We start from the raw sequence: 18,453 nt of genomic DNA, 5'->3' as shown, positions 1-18,453 counted from the left end.
ATTAGATGAAGAAATGAAAAGCCCCATGCACTTCTTTCCATTTCTTTCCTATCTACAGGACCCCCATGTCTTCATGCCTATGTACAGGATAGGCATGATGTGCATAGCATATATACATAGGAAAATAGGAAGAAACACCAGTGATTTTTGATCCTATGGATATCTAAAACTACTCACTGAAACAATTATATTGGCCCTCAGCCCCATATTCAGTTTACATTTAATCACAAAGTCATTGAAATTATCCTTTTACATAACTTCAAACTCTGCCCACTGTATTTCAAACAAAATCCCAAGTCTAGATAAAAACCAACTTAAAATTGACTCCATCTATACCTTGTTAGAACATGTTAGAAGTCCATATACCAAGCTAGCTGGCTGTGCCCAGCAACCTCAGAGGAAGCATTCTTCCTTCCTATATTCGGTTCCCCTGTCTCAGATGACTGTTCCCCAGTGCGCCTTTGTCCTCAAACACTTACAACTTATTGCACACAGGAAACAACAACCAGGAGAGCTTCTGTGCAGTCTACCCACTCTGCTCACCACTATCATCTGAACTCCCATACTCTTATTGCAAATGAGCTTTCTACTACTTTTGTGAGTAGTACAGATTGCTCCCTTTTATTCAAGGCATTGCTCCTATACTCCTTATATTATTGACTTCATCAAATTCTTTGTTTTCAGCTGGGCTTGGTGGCACATGGCTATAATCCCAACTCTCAGGAGGCTGAGGCAGCAGTTTATCAGCCTGAGCTACAATAAGAAAATCTATTTTGAGATCAAATTCTCTATGATACTTTACTACAAACTTTTCTAAAGCAGATGCTTATATTTTGTTTGAATACACAGCAATTTTTCCATCCTAACACTCATAAACATTTTTCACCTTGCCAAATGGTTGATGCAAGACCCATCAGTAACATATAAAAGGGTTAACAATGGTGTCTTCTTTGAAAACCACTTCCTTCTTCCAATCTCGGGTAGTTTTGTTTGACTTTTTTACTCCTTTTCATCTCCTCAGCTTACAAATATCCCTTAACTCCCCTGTCCACATTATTTCTTAACACAACCATAAGCTTTTGATATTCTCTACATGTTTAGAATCCCAAAAGCCTCTTTCTAACCTGTACATCTCCTCACTGCCAGATATGAACACCTATCTGTTCTACACCTCCACTGGATGCCATATGCAGTGAAGTGCAGAAGAAATCCAACATTCTTGATTATCCTTACCTCCAGTGTTTATGTGTTCTTGCCACCAAAGCCTCGTCTTAGGAAATGGCAATTTCAAGCAAATGCACAGACCATGCATTTTGATGCCTCACTTTACAGTTATGCCTTGCCATTAATCTACTAGGAAACCTAGTTCTTTCTAATTTCCAAATATATCCCGAATCCAAACTACTTCTTAAAACTATTACTAAACTATATAGATCCAAAATCACTGTGAGATCTCACTGTGACCTCCACAAACTGTCTTTATGTCTCTCCCTCTGCTTTCCCCTGTGCACAGCTGAAGGATTTCTTGTTGGTGTTACTTAATTCATGACACTAACTGACCCACTCAAAACCTTTATATGACTTTCCTAAAAGTCCCACATGGTATTTCTCAATTTCATCCCTCACCATGTTGTCTCCCATATACTTTGCCCCAGCCATGTTCTTTTTCAACTAATGAGGCATTTCTAAACCCTGCAGCCTTGTCCTGCTATTCCATGAGCCCTAAGTGCTCTTCTCTAAGGTATGCGTATGACCCAGTCTCTTCCTTCTTCATGTTTCCATTCATGTTCAACCTTCAAAGGTCTCCTTTAACTCATATGAAAAAGCAAGAACTCCCCAGATCCTGCTTTACAGAATTTAGATTCCAAGAGTAGGAAATGCACCATTTTTGTTATTGTTCTTTGATACCTGGTGCCTAGAAATGGGCATGGAATTATTGTAGATCATCAACAAATGTTTGCTGAATGAATCAATGGATAATGTAGTGTAAAAATAACAAACACCTTTCAAAATGCAACAATTCACAAGGGCAACTGCAAAGCTCTGAAAATTCTAAAAGCACTAAGTTAGTGTACTTACCCAGCAACTCAGATTTTCCTTGGGCTAAATAACTACATACACCATTCCTTTTTCCCCAAAGTGAGTAACAAATAGGTTTTTTACTTTTTTCTGAATTTTATTTATTCTTCCTAAATTTCATCCATACATATGTCTTTAATCATATTCCCATTATCATATCCCCCTCCCTCTCCCACTCAACTTTTCTTCTTCCCAACAAATTCCTCCCCTTCTACTTTCATCTTTAATTTTCTCTCTTTCTGTGTGTGTGCGTGTGTGTACATGTTGTGTTTAAGCACACACATCCCATTGTATTTAATCTGGGCTGCTTGAATGAGCATGAGTGAAATACTTTTACATAAGGAAGGGAAGTTTACTGGTGGCTTCACCACTGAGGAATCTGACACTTCCCCCCAATAACTGTCAATTGCCTCTAACTACTCAGGGAGATTATAAAATTTCATTCAAAGTATTTTTATACAATACACTTTTGCACATGTCTGTGTATGTGGCATGCACATGTGTGTGTAGGCCCAAGGCTAATGTTGAGTCTTCCTAAATTATTCACCACAATATTGACACAGACTCTCCCAATCAAACTTGAAATGTGCAGTTTCAGCAAATTTACCTAGCCAGCTTGCTCTGAGGATCCAGTATTCCCTTCTGAGTACTGGAATTACAAGCAGGCCACTGAAGGTTTGAACCTAGTCCTTGAGCCTGCATGGCAAGATAATGTGCCCACTGAAACATCTCCCTAGCCCCTGGAGCACTTCTGAAATAAGCAACATGTAAACAAAGTAACTGAAAGTTGAGAACTCACCATTGCAATAAAGCGACCAATAAAACAGAAGTATGAAAGATGATCAGGATTTATGGTTGATGCTGGATTTATCTGTAAACAATAGTTATTCTTGCCTGCATACTCAAATAAGCAATACATTGGGTTCAAAACTTCATGGGAAAGCAAGAAAAACCATTCTCTATAAGAAAATAAGTCAAGATTACTTTTAGTATTCACATATGTGTAATTTTAATAGGTCTTAAATATATCCGTAAGTAAATAAATGTGTGCATGCACACCCATACATGCATGCACGCATGTACACACATACCCACACCTAATCATTTCTTAGCCCTCCTCCATTTATATTTTATGACCTGGCTTTCCATTTAAAGCCACTGCTAGTTCTACATTGTCAAACTGCAAGCTCATTGGTCCTCCCTGGTAGGTCTTTTCTGCACCAAACTTTTCTTTGGGTATCTTTGCTCAACTTCAATTCAAGCTATGCAGATTACACTTTTTCTCAATTCACATTTCAATTCAATCTCAGCAATTTCTGAAGCAATTTCAGAGTATAGTTCCTATCTGTCATTGCATTCATTGTGCAATAACAATCTGAAAGTGTATTTTTATGCACATTAGCCTCTAAGGCAAAAACCATGTCTATATATTTTCAGTATTCTTAACTCTTATAGGTATTCTATAATATATATTTAACAAGCTTTTTATTATGCTTTGGGATGTTCTTTATTTTGTTGATGCTGAGAATGGTATCCAGGATTTCATGCATGCTAAGCAATGGATAAACCACTGAGCTATACTCTGAGCCTCCATTACAGGTTCTAGTAAATAGTTGATGGTGACTTGCATCACATAACACTGCTGCTATGAAACAGTGAATTGGTATTTTGTTTTTGAGATAAGGCCATATTTCCTATCTCAGGCTAGTCTGGAACTTGATACACAGCTCAGGCTGACTCTGAGTCTGTAGCAGTCCTCCTGCCACAGGTTCCTACGGCCTGGCATATCTGGCTTTTATAGAACAGTTTAAATTGCATTACAAATGTATTCAAAATGGTGTTAAAACTAAAAAGTGAAATCTTTAAATGTGTTAAGTGCTTACTAACTTTTAACTATCTATTTTGCTATACTTTAATAATTCTGAACACAAAATAAACAATAATAAAAAGTTCTAAAGCAAGATTCCAAACTCAAATATTTACTATGATCACTGTGAGTTCATAGGGCTTTGCCTTGTTACAATCCCCATTTTTCATTATAAACCTGCTAATAAATATCACTGCTTTAAGGAAAGAGAACTTCTAGGCACAATAACCTAGTCTTCATACGATGGTGGTTGTAGAGGGGTGGGTACTTTCTACTGTGAAGAGTGTATGCTATCCTAAAGGATTCAGCCAATCAGTGCCAGTAAAAGCAGAAATGAGGGTATAGTGTTTTTAACGAAAAGCCATGACTGTTGTTGTTCTTCTTGCCACTGGTGTTTTGTTTGGTGTCTTAAGACAGGATCTCACTATGTAGCCTTAACTAGCCTAGAACTTGCTAGGTAGACCAGGCTGGCCAGCCTCAAATGAAGTCTGTCTGCCTTTGTCTCCCGAGTGTGGGGATTAAAGCTATCACCACATTTACCTCAAGAAAAGACACAATTTTAATCTTCATCTCAATCTGGTAATTTGTGCAATACTATCAAGAAATTTGCAAATTTTTTAAGTCATCACGGGTCACCTCTATGCCAATTCCTATGATCTGCTATTTTGCTTACCAATGTTTAATAGAGCTTTTAAAACATTCCCTGAAACTATCTGAAGGGTACAGACAACAGTCACTACACAAAATCAACGATGAATTAATGTAAATTCGTATAATTAAATTCAGGCTCAAAATACTAAGTGAACCAAGTAACTTTACTTTGTGGTTGGGCTGAAGTAAGACATTTTTCTCAGAGAAGAGAAATAAGTAAATCTAATAAGAATGTGTTCATACATACACACACACACACACACACACACACACACACACACACACACACACACGGAATTAAATTTCCATCTGCTTCAGATCACTTTTAGAAAGCAGCAAACCAGAGAAAACTGTATTGACCCAAAAGAAGAATGGATACATGACAAAAGCCTTTATCCTAATACCAACACAAAAGAAAAGTTCCTAACTAGCAAGAGGCAGAATTGACTTTCAACACAAGCTCGGCTCTGCACTCTCAAACTAGACACACAAGGCTGAAAGAATCATGACCTAATACATAAGAGCTAGCATGGCCTAGAGAAGAAAATGAAGAAAACAGTAAAACAGCAAATGAAGAAAAATCACATGACAAGCAGCAAAAGATAGGGCAATCCTGCAAACAGTGACATGAGGACAGGCTTCAGAAAACCAAAACAGGAAAAGCACTAGAATCAAATGATAACAGATACATTAAGAGAAAATATAATAGACATGTAAGACTGACAAAGGAGATTCCACATACCCATGATTGATGTTCCTGAAGAAAGAAAAGAACAAATAGAACAGAAAAAAAAATATTCAAAGGTAAAATAGAAGAAAACTTCCCAGAAATTAAAGCTCTTAATATGTTCCTTTAAAAAAGACCAAATGCTAGGCATGGTGGCGCATGCCTTTAATCCCAGCACTCCGGAGGGAAGTAAAAGCAGGCGGATCTCTGCGAGTTTGAGGCCAGCTTGGTCTATAGACTGAGTCCTACCCAGACAAGCCCTGTTGTGAAAAACAAAACAAAAAACCAAGTAATCTGCACTGAAACTAGTGAACTTTAAAGGACAGTGTGGATACCTAGGGAAATTTTCTGACAAAGGTTTGGTCTCACACTTCATAGTGCTTACATTGGCTTACATAGTGCCAAACAATAGTGAAGCAGTACCTAAGAGTACTGGATAGACAATCCTGTGCAAGAAATGTCTGTCTAGAGAGGTTGTTTATATAACCAACAAGGAAAATCCTTCTAAACATGTAACAACTATAGGGACATATCCCCCCATGAACTCTCGAATAAGCACTTCGATGATGAGTCTAACCAACAAATGCATGATCAAATCAAAAGTTAGGAGTAAGAAAATAATGATACACAAGAACTGATTACATGTATTTAAACTATCAAAACATAGAACTGGAACCAAATAAGACAAACAATGGGTCACAAAAGAATATAAATGTTATCATGTCAGACACTGAAGAAAAAAAATGTGTTCTCTCTTTTCTAAGATGTACCTTTCTTTTCAATGCCTGGGCATTTCTGAAATTGAGAAAATTCACTCACAATTCACACAATGTGAATATTTACTGGATAGAAGTGCTTACTGAAGACATGTAATAATGTTTTGGACAAAGAGTCTAATAGAAACACTAACAAACCCACAGCAATATTATGTACCTACTTCTACCAGTTGTGACCTGGTTCTGCACTTCTCTCAGCAATATTGAAATTGGGGTTATCTAATTCTATGAAAATCTGAGTTCTTAGGAAGAAATAAAACTGATAAACTTAAAAAATGTAAATTTATATTTGTGTGAAGCAAGTAGGCAGAAAACAAAGAAAAAAAGATTTTCATTAACTACTTCACAGGTATCTCTTAACATTGTATTCAGTAAATGTAGACAATTTAATTTTCCAAATAAACTCAGAACAGAGCAAAAGCACAAATAAAAGTAATAGGCAATGTTATAATAGCAAAATTACTAAATATCTTCTGTAAACCCATGCTACTAATTATGTGGAATACTAACCATCTGATAAGAACTTTAGCATGTACAGAAGAATAACCATAATGGTTGGACCCTGCACATGCCATGCAGGCAGGTCACTCTGAGTTCTCTGATCCCCAGAACCTATGTGTTCTGGGCATGTGGTCATGTGACCAACTGTAATCCCAGTACATGGGATGTGGAGATAGAAAATCCCAGAAAAAGCTGGCTAATCATACCAGCTCAGATGTTGAACTCCAGATTCAGCAAGAGACCATGTCTAAATATTTAACGAAGAAAGGGATAGAGGAAGACACCACATGTCAACCTCAGGCCTCCACACACATGTACACACACCCCTACATAGCATACACCCATGTACACACATGTACCATACTCATGTAAGTACACATACACATATACCATACATATATACATACGCAAAAAAATTTATAATAATGGTTACCCCAAAAAACTCTGGTTGCTACTAAAAAGGTAATTTAATATATTCATATATCTTTTTAAGAATACATCCACTGCAGATGACAAAATAGACTTATTAAAAGTAACTTTTTAACTTTACCTTGCAAGGCCACCATAATCAAGGCCTTCTTCTCCTCTAAATATTACATATAATCGCCTCCTTAAGTCATACGGTTTTAATGCCATAATCTAATTAAAGACAAAAAATATGAATATTTAAACATTTATACACTGTATAAGTTACTTCCAAAATAATTCAATTTAAATTTAATCTGTAATTTTAAAAGCACACATTCCACTATCTCATATTTAATTCTGCAGTTCATCTGGTTTGTCCCATAACTGGCTAAAAATGGACAATCCTTTAAGTTCTCTTTGACTCACTTTCATATATTCTTCCCCCTTCTAGTGTTAAAGGGTAGTTCTACTTAAGAGTTAGTGGGAGGAGAGGAAAAGTTAGGTTACATTTTCTCCCCTTCCCTCCTCCAGTTTGATAATGTTTCAGCTTGTGACTGGTAAGCTCTTCTCTTACTGTAAGGTGAAAGGACTTTTTGAGTCCCACCTACATCACATCTTCTATCCCTTAGGAGGATAGAAATTCGTCTGCAATCCTTACACAGTGATTTATATTTACACAACAGAATGCCTTAAAGTAAGATCCAAACATTTTTATAATTAATAAGTTTCCATCAAAGTTAATCATAAGCATGCTCTACTAGGGATAAAAATGTGTATCTACTTTCATCCAACAGAACCGCAGCCAAGACTGGCAGGTCTGAGTCCAAACACAGCTCACTAATAGGATTCCCTAGGAAGCAATTATGGGCTTAACCCCATATCTGAACAGACTTAAGACAGGACAAGTAAAACAATAACTAACATGAACTAGATACACAGTTACTAAAAACAATTCAAATATATATCTGAACAAGCCATTTGTAAAAACCTGGAAACTTAAAACAATTATTTGGCTCAGAATTAGTCACTCATACACAAAAGCAGTTTTGATAACCACTACAATGGCTATCTTTTCTAAAGCTTAACAACAGCTAGTAAATAAAAATACGATATAAATGTCACCAGAACGTCAGTATTACTATTCCATCTTAACCTCTATACACACACACACACACAAAAATGAATAATAATAGCAACTAGCATGGCACAATAACCCACAGGGTGCCAGTAGTGGCAAACATACCTTGATGGTAACCAATAGCTCTGTAATTGGACCTAAGACTGCCTCAATAAGAGGGATACCATGCCTGGTACTGGAAACCTAGCCAACTCCCTGGCACTAGTGAAGTCATAGATCCTAGAAGAGAACCTCTTTGCTAAACCAGCATAATCTCTAACTATATTCTAAATATTTGCCCTCAGATAAATATAGTTCTGATTCTTGATCAAAGAATGTTCTCTTTGCAACAGAGACTATTACAGAAAACAACCAATTAAGATGTAGAGTTGTGGAGTCCAGTCACAACTGCTACATCTGCAAAACAACTCCCACACCTCAAGCTCAGAGAAGATTGCAGAAAAGGCGTCAGAAAGATTGTAAGAGCCAAAGGATCAGGGAGTTTGTTGTGAAATTGTTTCTCCAAGGAATGTCAGAAGTTACACCCATAAAGTTTAACAACATGAGTGGCTAACTGTGAGTTAGACCAAGGAGGAAACCAAGGGACATGCAAATATGGACAGGGGAAGGTCCTCAAGGACTCAGCCCTATTTAAAGAACTACAGGCAACTAAGGAATGATAAGAGCAGGAGAAATAGTCTTCCTTGGGGAAGAGCACACCAATTAGCTCTCTAATACTATATGGTCAGCCATAAACACATATACATACCAATAATATCATACAGAAGAAACAGGTTGTATTTATGTATTGTGAATATAAATATATATATATAACATACATATATGTAACAATAATTAGTGAAAAAAGAGGCCATAAACTTGAAAAAGAGCCAGAAGGGGTATATTAGTGTGAAGGGAAAAAATGGAAGGGGGAAAGTGTTGTAATTATACTATAATCTTAAAAATAAAAGAAATAATAAAAAAATTAATGAAACTCATATTTGAGTACATAAAAAAGTTACAGTCATTGCTTTAGCGAGTGAAAGACCATGAAAAATTCTCTACTTCTTCATAAAAAAATGACATTACTCTGTTTTTAATAATATTCTGCAGATGACTCCAGAAAGGCAGACAAGTTACATTCATGTATTCATTCATTAAGTATTTACTGAATTACTGTCATATTAAAGGCACTAATCTAGGTACTGGACAAAGGTAAAGTAAACCAATAGTCCATGTTCTCACAAAGCATACATTCCAGTAAGAGAAACAGGGAGGGAGCAGTGCTATGAAAATAATGAAATTATTTGAAAACGACCACATATGGGGGGGAGGCAGGGACTGTAATTTTAAACAACATGCTTAGGCTAGATGAAGCAGTGAAACCTAGTGGTCAGAATGAACATGAGTTACTAATGGAATATTCAAATGGATTTATAGACCCACCAACTTGATCTGTTAGCATTTTCACAAATTTTACAAATGTGAAAACAGACTTGCTCCAATGCTGTTCAAACTTGATTTTAGTAAGAATACACCTAAATTATTTTATTTATTTGTTGGTTGGTTGATTTTTAAGACAGATTCTCACTAAGTAGCCTTACATGAATTCACAGAGATCTGCCTGTCTTTGCTTTTAGAATGCTGAGAATAAAGGTGTAAATACCACATCCAGCTACACCTAAATTCTTGATTCTCTCAGTCTCCTACTTTAGCTATAAACTGGAGATGATGGTAGGAATTCTCTCACAGAGATGCTGTGAGGAGGAAAGCAAAGCAATTAAAAAAATCTGTCAATAATTGGCAGTCATCACTTATTGCAGAGTAAAGTTTAATTTTATTTTATGTATATGAATGCTTTGCCTCCATGTATGCCTCTAGCCCACATAATAAAGTTTAATGTAATTACTAATTTAGCCACTCAAAAAATGAGGCCTATTATAAATACTTAAAGACTCAAAAGTTTTTTACTCCCTTTAGAAGCACAGAATAAAATAAGACAAGAAGCACTGTTTCATTTTGATAATACCTTACCTGTTGGAAGGAATCTTCAAATAAAGTCTGTCGGGACACATTGATCTTTACGTGGCTGGGTAGTGCATTAGACTAAAAATAAAAATATCGTATTGTGTAAGCCACATCATATGTATTATATAATGATCAGACTAAATGATTATAAATGAGATTTATTTACCACTTTAGTACCTGGCACAAGTAACGGAAGTGAGCAAGTTTCCACCTAAAGCTGCGTTCATAAGCAATCTGTGGACCACCTTTAGTTCTAAAAATAAACATAACAAATAAAATTGTAATATTAAGTATGAAACTGCGTATGATAAGCCCTTCGTTTATAGAAGTCCTAAAATCTACTATAGACTACTTAAAAGAATTTTTGTTAATTCTGGTTTTTTTTCACTATTTTATTTGTGGAAAAAAAAAAACTACAAGAATTCTGATAATTCTTAAAGCTGAGGAAGTCAGGGATTCTATATAAGAGAAACATGAGGAAAAACCCTGTACCTCATCTTAAACTTGATCTGAACAAAAACAAAGCAAAGCAAAATTAAATTCTTGGAGCAAGTTACATGCAGATCATGTGACTCAGCTGGACAATGAGCAAAGAGGCAGACACGAGATTCAGCTCCAAGTAGGAGCCCTCCTGTCTAGAGTTTTAGCAGAGAATATAAGGCACTTTCATGTTAGAGTGAGCACAAGATCCTGTCTTCTGCTGTCACAATCAGGGAAGTTCCTTCATCCAAGAAGTTTACGAAACACTTAGCAGGGACCTGGCATTCTTCTAGACAGTGAAAGCATTATTTGCTAATAACATGGAAAAAAGTGGCTGTTTTGTGTAAGAAATGCACCAATGAAGGAAACAGACAAGAATAAAAAAAAGTAAATTATATATTGTGTATTTTAAGGAAATAAATAGCTTATTACTTCTTAAAGGGGGAAAAAGGCCTTGTTAAAAGAAAAAAAATTAATAGGAAAATAATATCTCAAAGGTCATGAGAAGATAAAAATGAGCTAACATATCTAAAATGCTTAAAACACTTTTGGCATGTAGTAATTACTACACACATATTTGCTATTGTTATTATATAAAATAATATATAATGAACATATATTGTTTAATTAAAAAATGTCATACCACAAATCATTCTGGAACAACATAGAGCAAAAACAGTGATAGTTAGATATTACCTCTATGTGTTTTCTTAGCCAAAAATGACTTGTTTCTAAATTTGGGGATACATTAGAGACTAAACCTCCTGTCTTCACTAAGTAATATTTTTAAAATTCGGGTTTCCACTTACACGGATGATTTCCCATTGCGAGGATCTTTGAATGTTGTTGTTCTTGTGTTATGATCAACAAAGTACCTAACACCTTCCCGAGTATACCTGATTTCCCAGCCTTCTGGCAGGGGTTCTTCATTTGGTAAGCTATAAGATAAAAATCACAATCATAAGGTGGGTAATGTTTTAGGTACTTACAGCTCACTGATTCCATCCATCCATCCATCTACCCATGTGTGATAACTTAAGACTGTAGTACACACATACCCTTGAGTTCTTGGGTCTTCCCATTGAGTTGTTTTTGTATTGTGATTCACAAAGTAAACTCTGTCTGTTGAATCCACTCTTTTTTCTAAAACATAAAGTATGAATAACATTTAATAACAACTTCATACCTATATACACTACACATATTTTTATAAACATCCTATCAGCTTACCCCAGCCTGGTGGTAAAGGTCCATATGGATCATTTTCTGCAGCTAACATTGAAGCCTGGTTGAAAAAGAGGTTCAGGACAGAAATAAGATAGCAATTTTAGCCAGAAATATACTAATATAGTAAGCAATTAACAGTCATATCTTAGAATTTTTTAAAATATTATGAAGTAATAGGAATATAGCAATTTCAAGAAACAAAGGTCAAAAATATTATGAAGAGTGGCCATCAGCTGATATAATTATTAGTAAATGACTCAGAAATAATATACTAATATCAATACATTAATTTCCTAGTCCTTTCTAAGGAGTAAGAGATAGGTGAACAGTATATAGAGAGAATGATGTCATTTAAATGAGACATTATTTTTTCAAAATTAGAAAAATTATAGTATAATTACTCTGCAAAATAATTACTCAATGGTAATAAATACACATCTTGATAAATATTTGATCATACTATCACAGATAGTGCTAACTGTACTCATTATCTCCCCATCTTTATCTTGTCTTTCTTGATAATCAAACCACTAATTTTGTTTGAACAATGTGTCCATAAGGAATAGTCCACTGAATCTGAATTAGTAACGTATCAAGAGAAAATTCTGGCCAATGAGGCAGAAGCAGAAGGCCCTGATCCTTTGCTAAGGTGTCCTTTGCTGAGCTGCTAAGCAAATATGCAGGGGCTTGCTAAGTACAAGGGCCTGCTACAGGAAAGCTCTCCCCTTTCAGTTTACCCTTCCCTTTCATGGCAGAGACTCTCGAAATCAGGCCAAGGACAGCAGCTCTTTATTTCCAAAATAGCTGGCAAAGTGCATGACACTAGAAGGTGCAGGAAAGATGCATGGTAATAGATGGTACTAGTAAGGTATGTGAATAGAAGGTGCAGGTAAGATGTGTGAACAGGTGTAGGAAAGATGAATGGCAATAGCTGGTACAGGTAAGATGAGTGACAATGGATGGTGCAGGTAATGTGCATGACAATGGATGGTACAGGAAAGATGCATGGTAATAAATGGTACTAGTAAACTGTGTGAACAGATTGTGCAGGTAAGATGAGTGACAATAGATGGTGCAGGTAAGATGAGTGACAATAGATGGTGCAGGTAAGATGAGTGATAACGGATGGTGCAGGTAAGATGAGTGACAATAGATGGTGCAGGTAAGATGAGTGACAAAAGATAATGCAGGCAAGATGCATGGTAATAGATGCTACTCTAAAAGGCAGAACTCAGCTGCTTGACAGCACTGTTAAGTTAGAGAACGCTTCTTTCTTTTTCTAGCCCTGGTATTCTATTGAGGTAACTTAACTTGCATTTATTTAAGAGGATTCTGCTATTTAGCAGAAACTATTTTGACACATACCCAATACCTAATTTTGTCCTGTTTCCAAATTTTCATGGACACAAAGTCTTACACAGAAACAAAACAGACCTCATAGTACAAACTTTCTTATTTACTATATACAGGATGAGCACCCTAATCCAAAATCTAAATACTCCAAAGCCAGAAAAATTTCAAGAATTTTTACTCATTTATATGTATCAGAAATAATATTAAAGATTAACAAAAAATAAAATGAAGCAAACAAACCACTGAAATATAGTCTACATATTTTAGAAAGCCACCAAAGTAAGGGAAAGATAACATTAACACCTTGCAATTTGCTTATTACCGAATAGAGGTATCGTTGGTTGAATTGTTGCATAGCTCCCTGCAATTGATTCCGCTGAGATTGCCACTGTTCAAAATTTCGAACAGATTCCATGGTAGGCCGCTGCCAGGTTGTTGTTCTGGTGTTATGATCCACATAATAAACTCTTCCACGATCATCAACTCTTCTTTCCCAACTACCACAAATAAGCAATAAAAATGAAGCAATGAGTAATCTCCTGACATATTGAAACATAGGTATTTCTACTTTATTTATCTATTGGCATTGCTAAGGATGAAACCCAGGCAACTGAGCATGTTAGGCATGTTCTCTACCTGTGGACCTACATCCCAGTCCTGGTCTTTTGAGACAGGGTGAAGTTATGGAGACCACATTGGTCTTAATCCATGGGACCAGTTGGCTTTCAACTCACAGTTCTCCTGCTTCTCCCTCCCAAGTGCTAGAGTTACAGGAATATGCCACAAGGTCTGGCTATTTTTATTCTTCAAAAAGAGGATATGAATCTGTGAAACATTTATCTGTGCTGAATTCCTATTCTATCACAGACAGACTTAACTCCTTGCTAATTCTTGAGAAACAGTTTTCAGGCACATTGCCAGAAGGAACCTAGCACTTTTTCAGTTTCATTTCCCAGAGTCCCTTAGAGGCCTCATCTGAGCGGCTGGTCCCAAGTGTGCCTTGTGTGTCATCCTGCCCTGCACTCTTGTAGCCCCAGAAGAGCAGAGGCCCTGTTCTAGATCTCTTATCAACCAGAATTCTACTGAGGCTCCAGGGTTCTGTTCACTCCTTGTATTTCCCAAAACCTGGGATCTACTAAACCAGTTTTTGTCATTAATTTTATACTATGACTAAGAATCCCCTCTGGATCCAATTCAGAAGTCTTCCAAACTTACTATTTAAAATATAATAGGATCTGTTGACATAGAGAAATATAATGGAATCTGTTGACACAAAGAAACTCAAACTCAAATCCCCTCTAAAGATATATATATATATATATATATATATATATATATATATATATATATATATATATATATGTGTGTGTGTGTGTGTGTGTGTGTATGTGTGTATGTATGTATGTATGTATGTATGTATGTATGTATGTATGTATGTATATATATGGGTCAAATAAAAGACTGATCCCAAAATTAAAATCTACAAGCTTAGTTACATGTAAGCTTATATTAAATCATATAAAAAGTTATAGTTTTAAATAATTTATAGTTTTAAATAAAAAATGTACTAAATAAAGTTCCTGCTACTACCCTGTCTCAAAGTCAATGATAAACTGATGTTCCTTTGCTTTTTAAAATAATTCTTTACATACTGCATTGACAGCTAAGTTAAATTATACTATTGAATTCCCCTCAAACATTCTCCCTATGCTTGGAATACATTCCTTCAGCCTTTGACACCCAAATGTCTGGCTTCAAGTGTCAAATGATGTTCAGATGTTGTGAATTTTTTTTTTTTTTAAATGAAGGAAAGAACTTAGTACTTGGTCCTATGGTATTGAGAACTTATCACTGGAAAACACAGATATGGTGTTTCAATATAGCACATCCGAAGGCTCATTTTTAAATAAATAGGATCACCATGTTATAGTTATTCATTTAATCCATCCATTGAGAACCATAATATAAAGTCTATTTCACTAAAACCACTGTCCAAAAATTATATATAACAACACATTTAAAACTTACACACAATAAAAACCTAACTAAAGATACATAAGGATAATGCATTACCCTGGAGGCAAAGGCTGTGGTCTCTCCCATGTGGTAGTTCTAGTATTATGATCCACATAATAGGTTCTACCATGAGGATCTTTTCTCTGTTCCCACCTATAATAAAAGTACAAAAATAGAAATAAAAAACAAGATTAGGAAATCTGAAAATGTTATAGAATCAGGAACATGAAAAACAGGCTTTACTTCGCAAGGCACACACACACACACACACACACACACACACAATACTATAAACATAATTTATTTGTGGGGTTTTTTTTGGGGGGGGGATTCCCAAGACAGGGTTACTTTAGCCCTGTCTGTCCTCGAACTCGAACTTACAAAGATCTCCCTGCCTCTGCCTCCCAAGTGCTGGGATTAAAGATATGAACTACCACTGCCTGGCTATAAAGGTATTTTGACCTCTTAATTATTAATTCTTCATAACAGAACTGGAAAATAAATAATTGTACTTAAGAAAAAAAGCATAGAATACTCAAAATTTTTAAATTTATCAATTTACACTTTTCCAAATTATCAGAAAAGAAAAATAATCAAGAGTAAAATAATCTCAGCAAAGAGCAAGCCTAAGGTACTAAATGCCAGAAAGTAATATCCATTTTGTCTTTGATTTTCAAATTATGCATCTAAAAGGTTTTCAGCAGAAGCACCTTAAGGACACGTGGTGGTGCTGTCCCTGCCAAGTCTGTCATCTCTGCGTGCAGTCTCACAGTGCACATCTACTCCACTCTATTTTGGTAGTCCTTAGAATGAACATCACAAACTTATCTTTTCCTGAAAGCCTCTCAATGTGTTTTCCCCACTTTGATTTTCTTTTCTTGGTTCCCTATTTCTTCTTCTCTGCAATTTTCTCAATATGACATATTAGGAGGGGGAAAACAAAAATAAAAAAACTTTGACCTGTTTTCATAGTACTGGAAAGTATCATAAGGAGTGCTTAAAGAGAAAAGACAACAGTCTTACCCAGCACCCGACCCTGCATGCTAATACTGACCTGCCAGGCAAAATGTGCCCACTGGTCAGACAGTGGTTAGACCATTTATAGAGCAAGCAGCTACGTTCTTGATTGGATTTGAGGCTTGCTCTATTGACAGGAACTCATGCCTGGTATTGTAAAGCTGGTCAAAATCCATGGGTAGGACAATCATGGGTCCGAGGGGTGAACCCACTGATGCTGTTTGCGATAGCATCATGTTGTCTAACCGCCTACTAAATATTTATATTTACATAAACTTGTGCTATTCTATACTTTGGTCAGAGAAGTGTCTTAGTGAAGAGGGTAGTGTTTACACAAAGCCTTACAACTGTTCAAAGTGCTAAGAGTAAGTGACTGTGACTCCTCAGCTGTAGAAGAACATCTCCATCAACCCCCCTTTGAAGGCTCAGGGGACACTATGGAAGAGGGCACACAATGAATGCAGATCCAGGGAAAGGTAGGAGTGTTGTGAAATGCTGTCCTCTGGATGTGTCATGGCTGGTGAATGCATAAACTAAGTGGCAAAGTTACCTGTTTAATATCTGCACAAGATCAAGCCAGTTAACACTAACATGGAACGGGGAGGGGTTTCCAAGGTCCCACCCCCAGCTGGGAAGCTACTAGTAGTTGATAGTAAACTGAAAGTCACTTTTTGAGAGGCACAGGCACCAGTAAGTTGGTCATGACCAAATGAATGGTCCCACACCCATGTGCATACAGACAGCATTAGCTGAATTCAGTGAGGTAACAGGAAAAAAGGAACTGTACTAGGGGAGAGGGGATAGCTAGAGGGAGGGGTGGAAGAAATAAGATCAAGATGCATTATATATATAAATATATATAATTAATATAAATTAAAAATTTCATGTTTCTGCATTTCATCTTCATTTTCAATTTTAAAATAAAACAAATTAAAAATATGTTCATTTCTGATAAATATAGGAATCCAGTTTAATTTAATTCACTGTCAGAGAAGCCTTCAGTTATTAACTTACTTTCTATTGTCTTCATATACTAAGACTGCACATAATACAGTTATTTTCTAATGAGAGGTTGTGCCTATACATTCATATTTAAAAATAACAGGAACACAAATTCATTCAACAATTTGTCAGACCTGAGAAAACGAAGTCATAGAATGCTCAAGTAATGCCCATGAACAATAAAAATCCCCAAATTTATACTTACACTAAAACCACAGAAATTATTAAATTACCTATTAAATTACCAAGGCATAAAATACTATACCAACATTTATGCTATTCTGCACTTCAAAAATACAAACTATTCTTCTCAGAGCATATCATTAAAATAAGTGACATGACATTTTAGATTTGCTTCATTTGTTCCTTTTAAGAAAAAGTTTATGGGAAGGAAAGATTTAAATAGAGAACTTAGATTTCACAGGCATTTCAGGAATACCTATAACATACATCTCAGGCCATTCAGTTATTTGAAAGCTTAACAACCAAAACTAGAAGCATTTCAGGTAATTTCCAGCAATAGTACTTTTGTTATTTTTAGGTAATAATTTCTAAAACCAGTCCTTATTGCAATTCTGGTTTCAAAATGCAGTCTTTATTGGTTTAAATCTGGCTTTGATTTTTATCAGAATAATATACACTTTCAAATAGTTCATAATACCTTCATAGTAGTTAAATAGACTCATACAGTCTATGGGTCACATAGCTCAAACAAACACACCTGCTGCCCCCCATCATTTTATATTCTCATCCCCATGGCAACATTTTCAAACCATTTGTACATGCTCTGGTATTTACCTCTTTTCTTATCAACATGCTTAACTTCATATGACTTACTTAATTTCAAGTAAAATGTATTGACTTCTGGCTGTGAAAAGTAAAGCCATAGGTCCCTTTTCTGAACATCTAAAAACACTTAACACCCTCTTTCCAACCAAACTAACATCCTTCCAACTGTGCCAACTGGTTACAGAACTCTGAATTATATGCAAGTTCCCTCAGCACTCAGGTAAATTGATTTCCAGCTTCTGTTGATTCTGACAAGTCTGTTGATTCTGACAAGTCTGACAAGACCTGGTTTGTTTTGCCTTTTAACAAAATCTCTGGGGGATGGAGAGATGGCTCAGCAGTTAAAGGCACTGGTTCAGGACTTGGGTGAGATTTTCAGCACCCATACGCTGACTCCAGTTTCAGGAGATATAAC

At 35.9% G+C, this 18,453-nt stretch overlaps 1 protein-coding gene across 14 annotated transcripts in view; it reads right to left on the bottom strand.

The window, feature by feature from the left end:
* Wwp1 (WW domain containing E3 ubiquitin protein ligase 1) overlaps positions 1-18,453 on the bottom strand; it is a 133,460-nt gene that overhangs the window by 44,251 nt on the left and 70,756 nt on the right. For all 14 annotated transcript variants that reach the window (XR_013048979.1, XM_076563852.1, XM_006983261.4 and 11 more), the window contains 9 exons: positions 15,288-15,383; positions 13,537-13,711; positions 11,865-11,919; positions 11,693-11,777; positions 11,444-11,572; positions 10,332-10,407; positions 10,161-10,232; positions 7,152-7,240; positions 2,879-3,038 (listed from right to left, as the gene is read on the bottom strand). Coding sequence is in view for 13 of the 14 variants with exons in the window: in XM_076563852.1 (XP_076419967.1) it covers positions 2,879-3,038; positions 7,152-7,240; positions 10,161-10,232; positions 10,332-10,407; positions 11,444-11,572; positions 11,693-11,777; positions 11,865-11,919; positions 13,537-13,711; positions 15,288-15,383 (937 nt within the window). In the remaining variant the exon portion in view is untranslated. The remainder of the gene's footprint in view (positions 1-2,878; positions 3,039-7,151; positions 7,241-10,160; positions 10,233-10,331; positions 10,408-11,443; positions 11,573-11,692; positions 11,778-11,864; positions 11,920-13,536; positions 13,712-15,287; positions 15,384-18,453) is intronic.

Source organism: Peromyscus maniculatus, chromosome 2, assembly GCF_049852395.1.
Source record: "Peromyscus maniculatus bairdii isolate BWxNUB_F1_BW_parent chromosome 2, HU_Pman_BW_mat_3.1, whole genome shotgun sequence".
In the NCBI taxonomy this organism is placed as follows: domain Eukaryota; kingdom Metazoa; phylum Chordata; class Mammalia; order Rodentia; family Cricetidae; genus Peromyscus; species Peromyscus maniculatus.
This window is presented reverse-complemented; position numbering and strand designations above follow the sequence as displayed.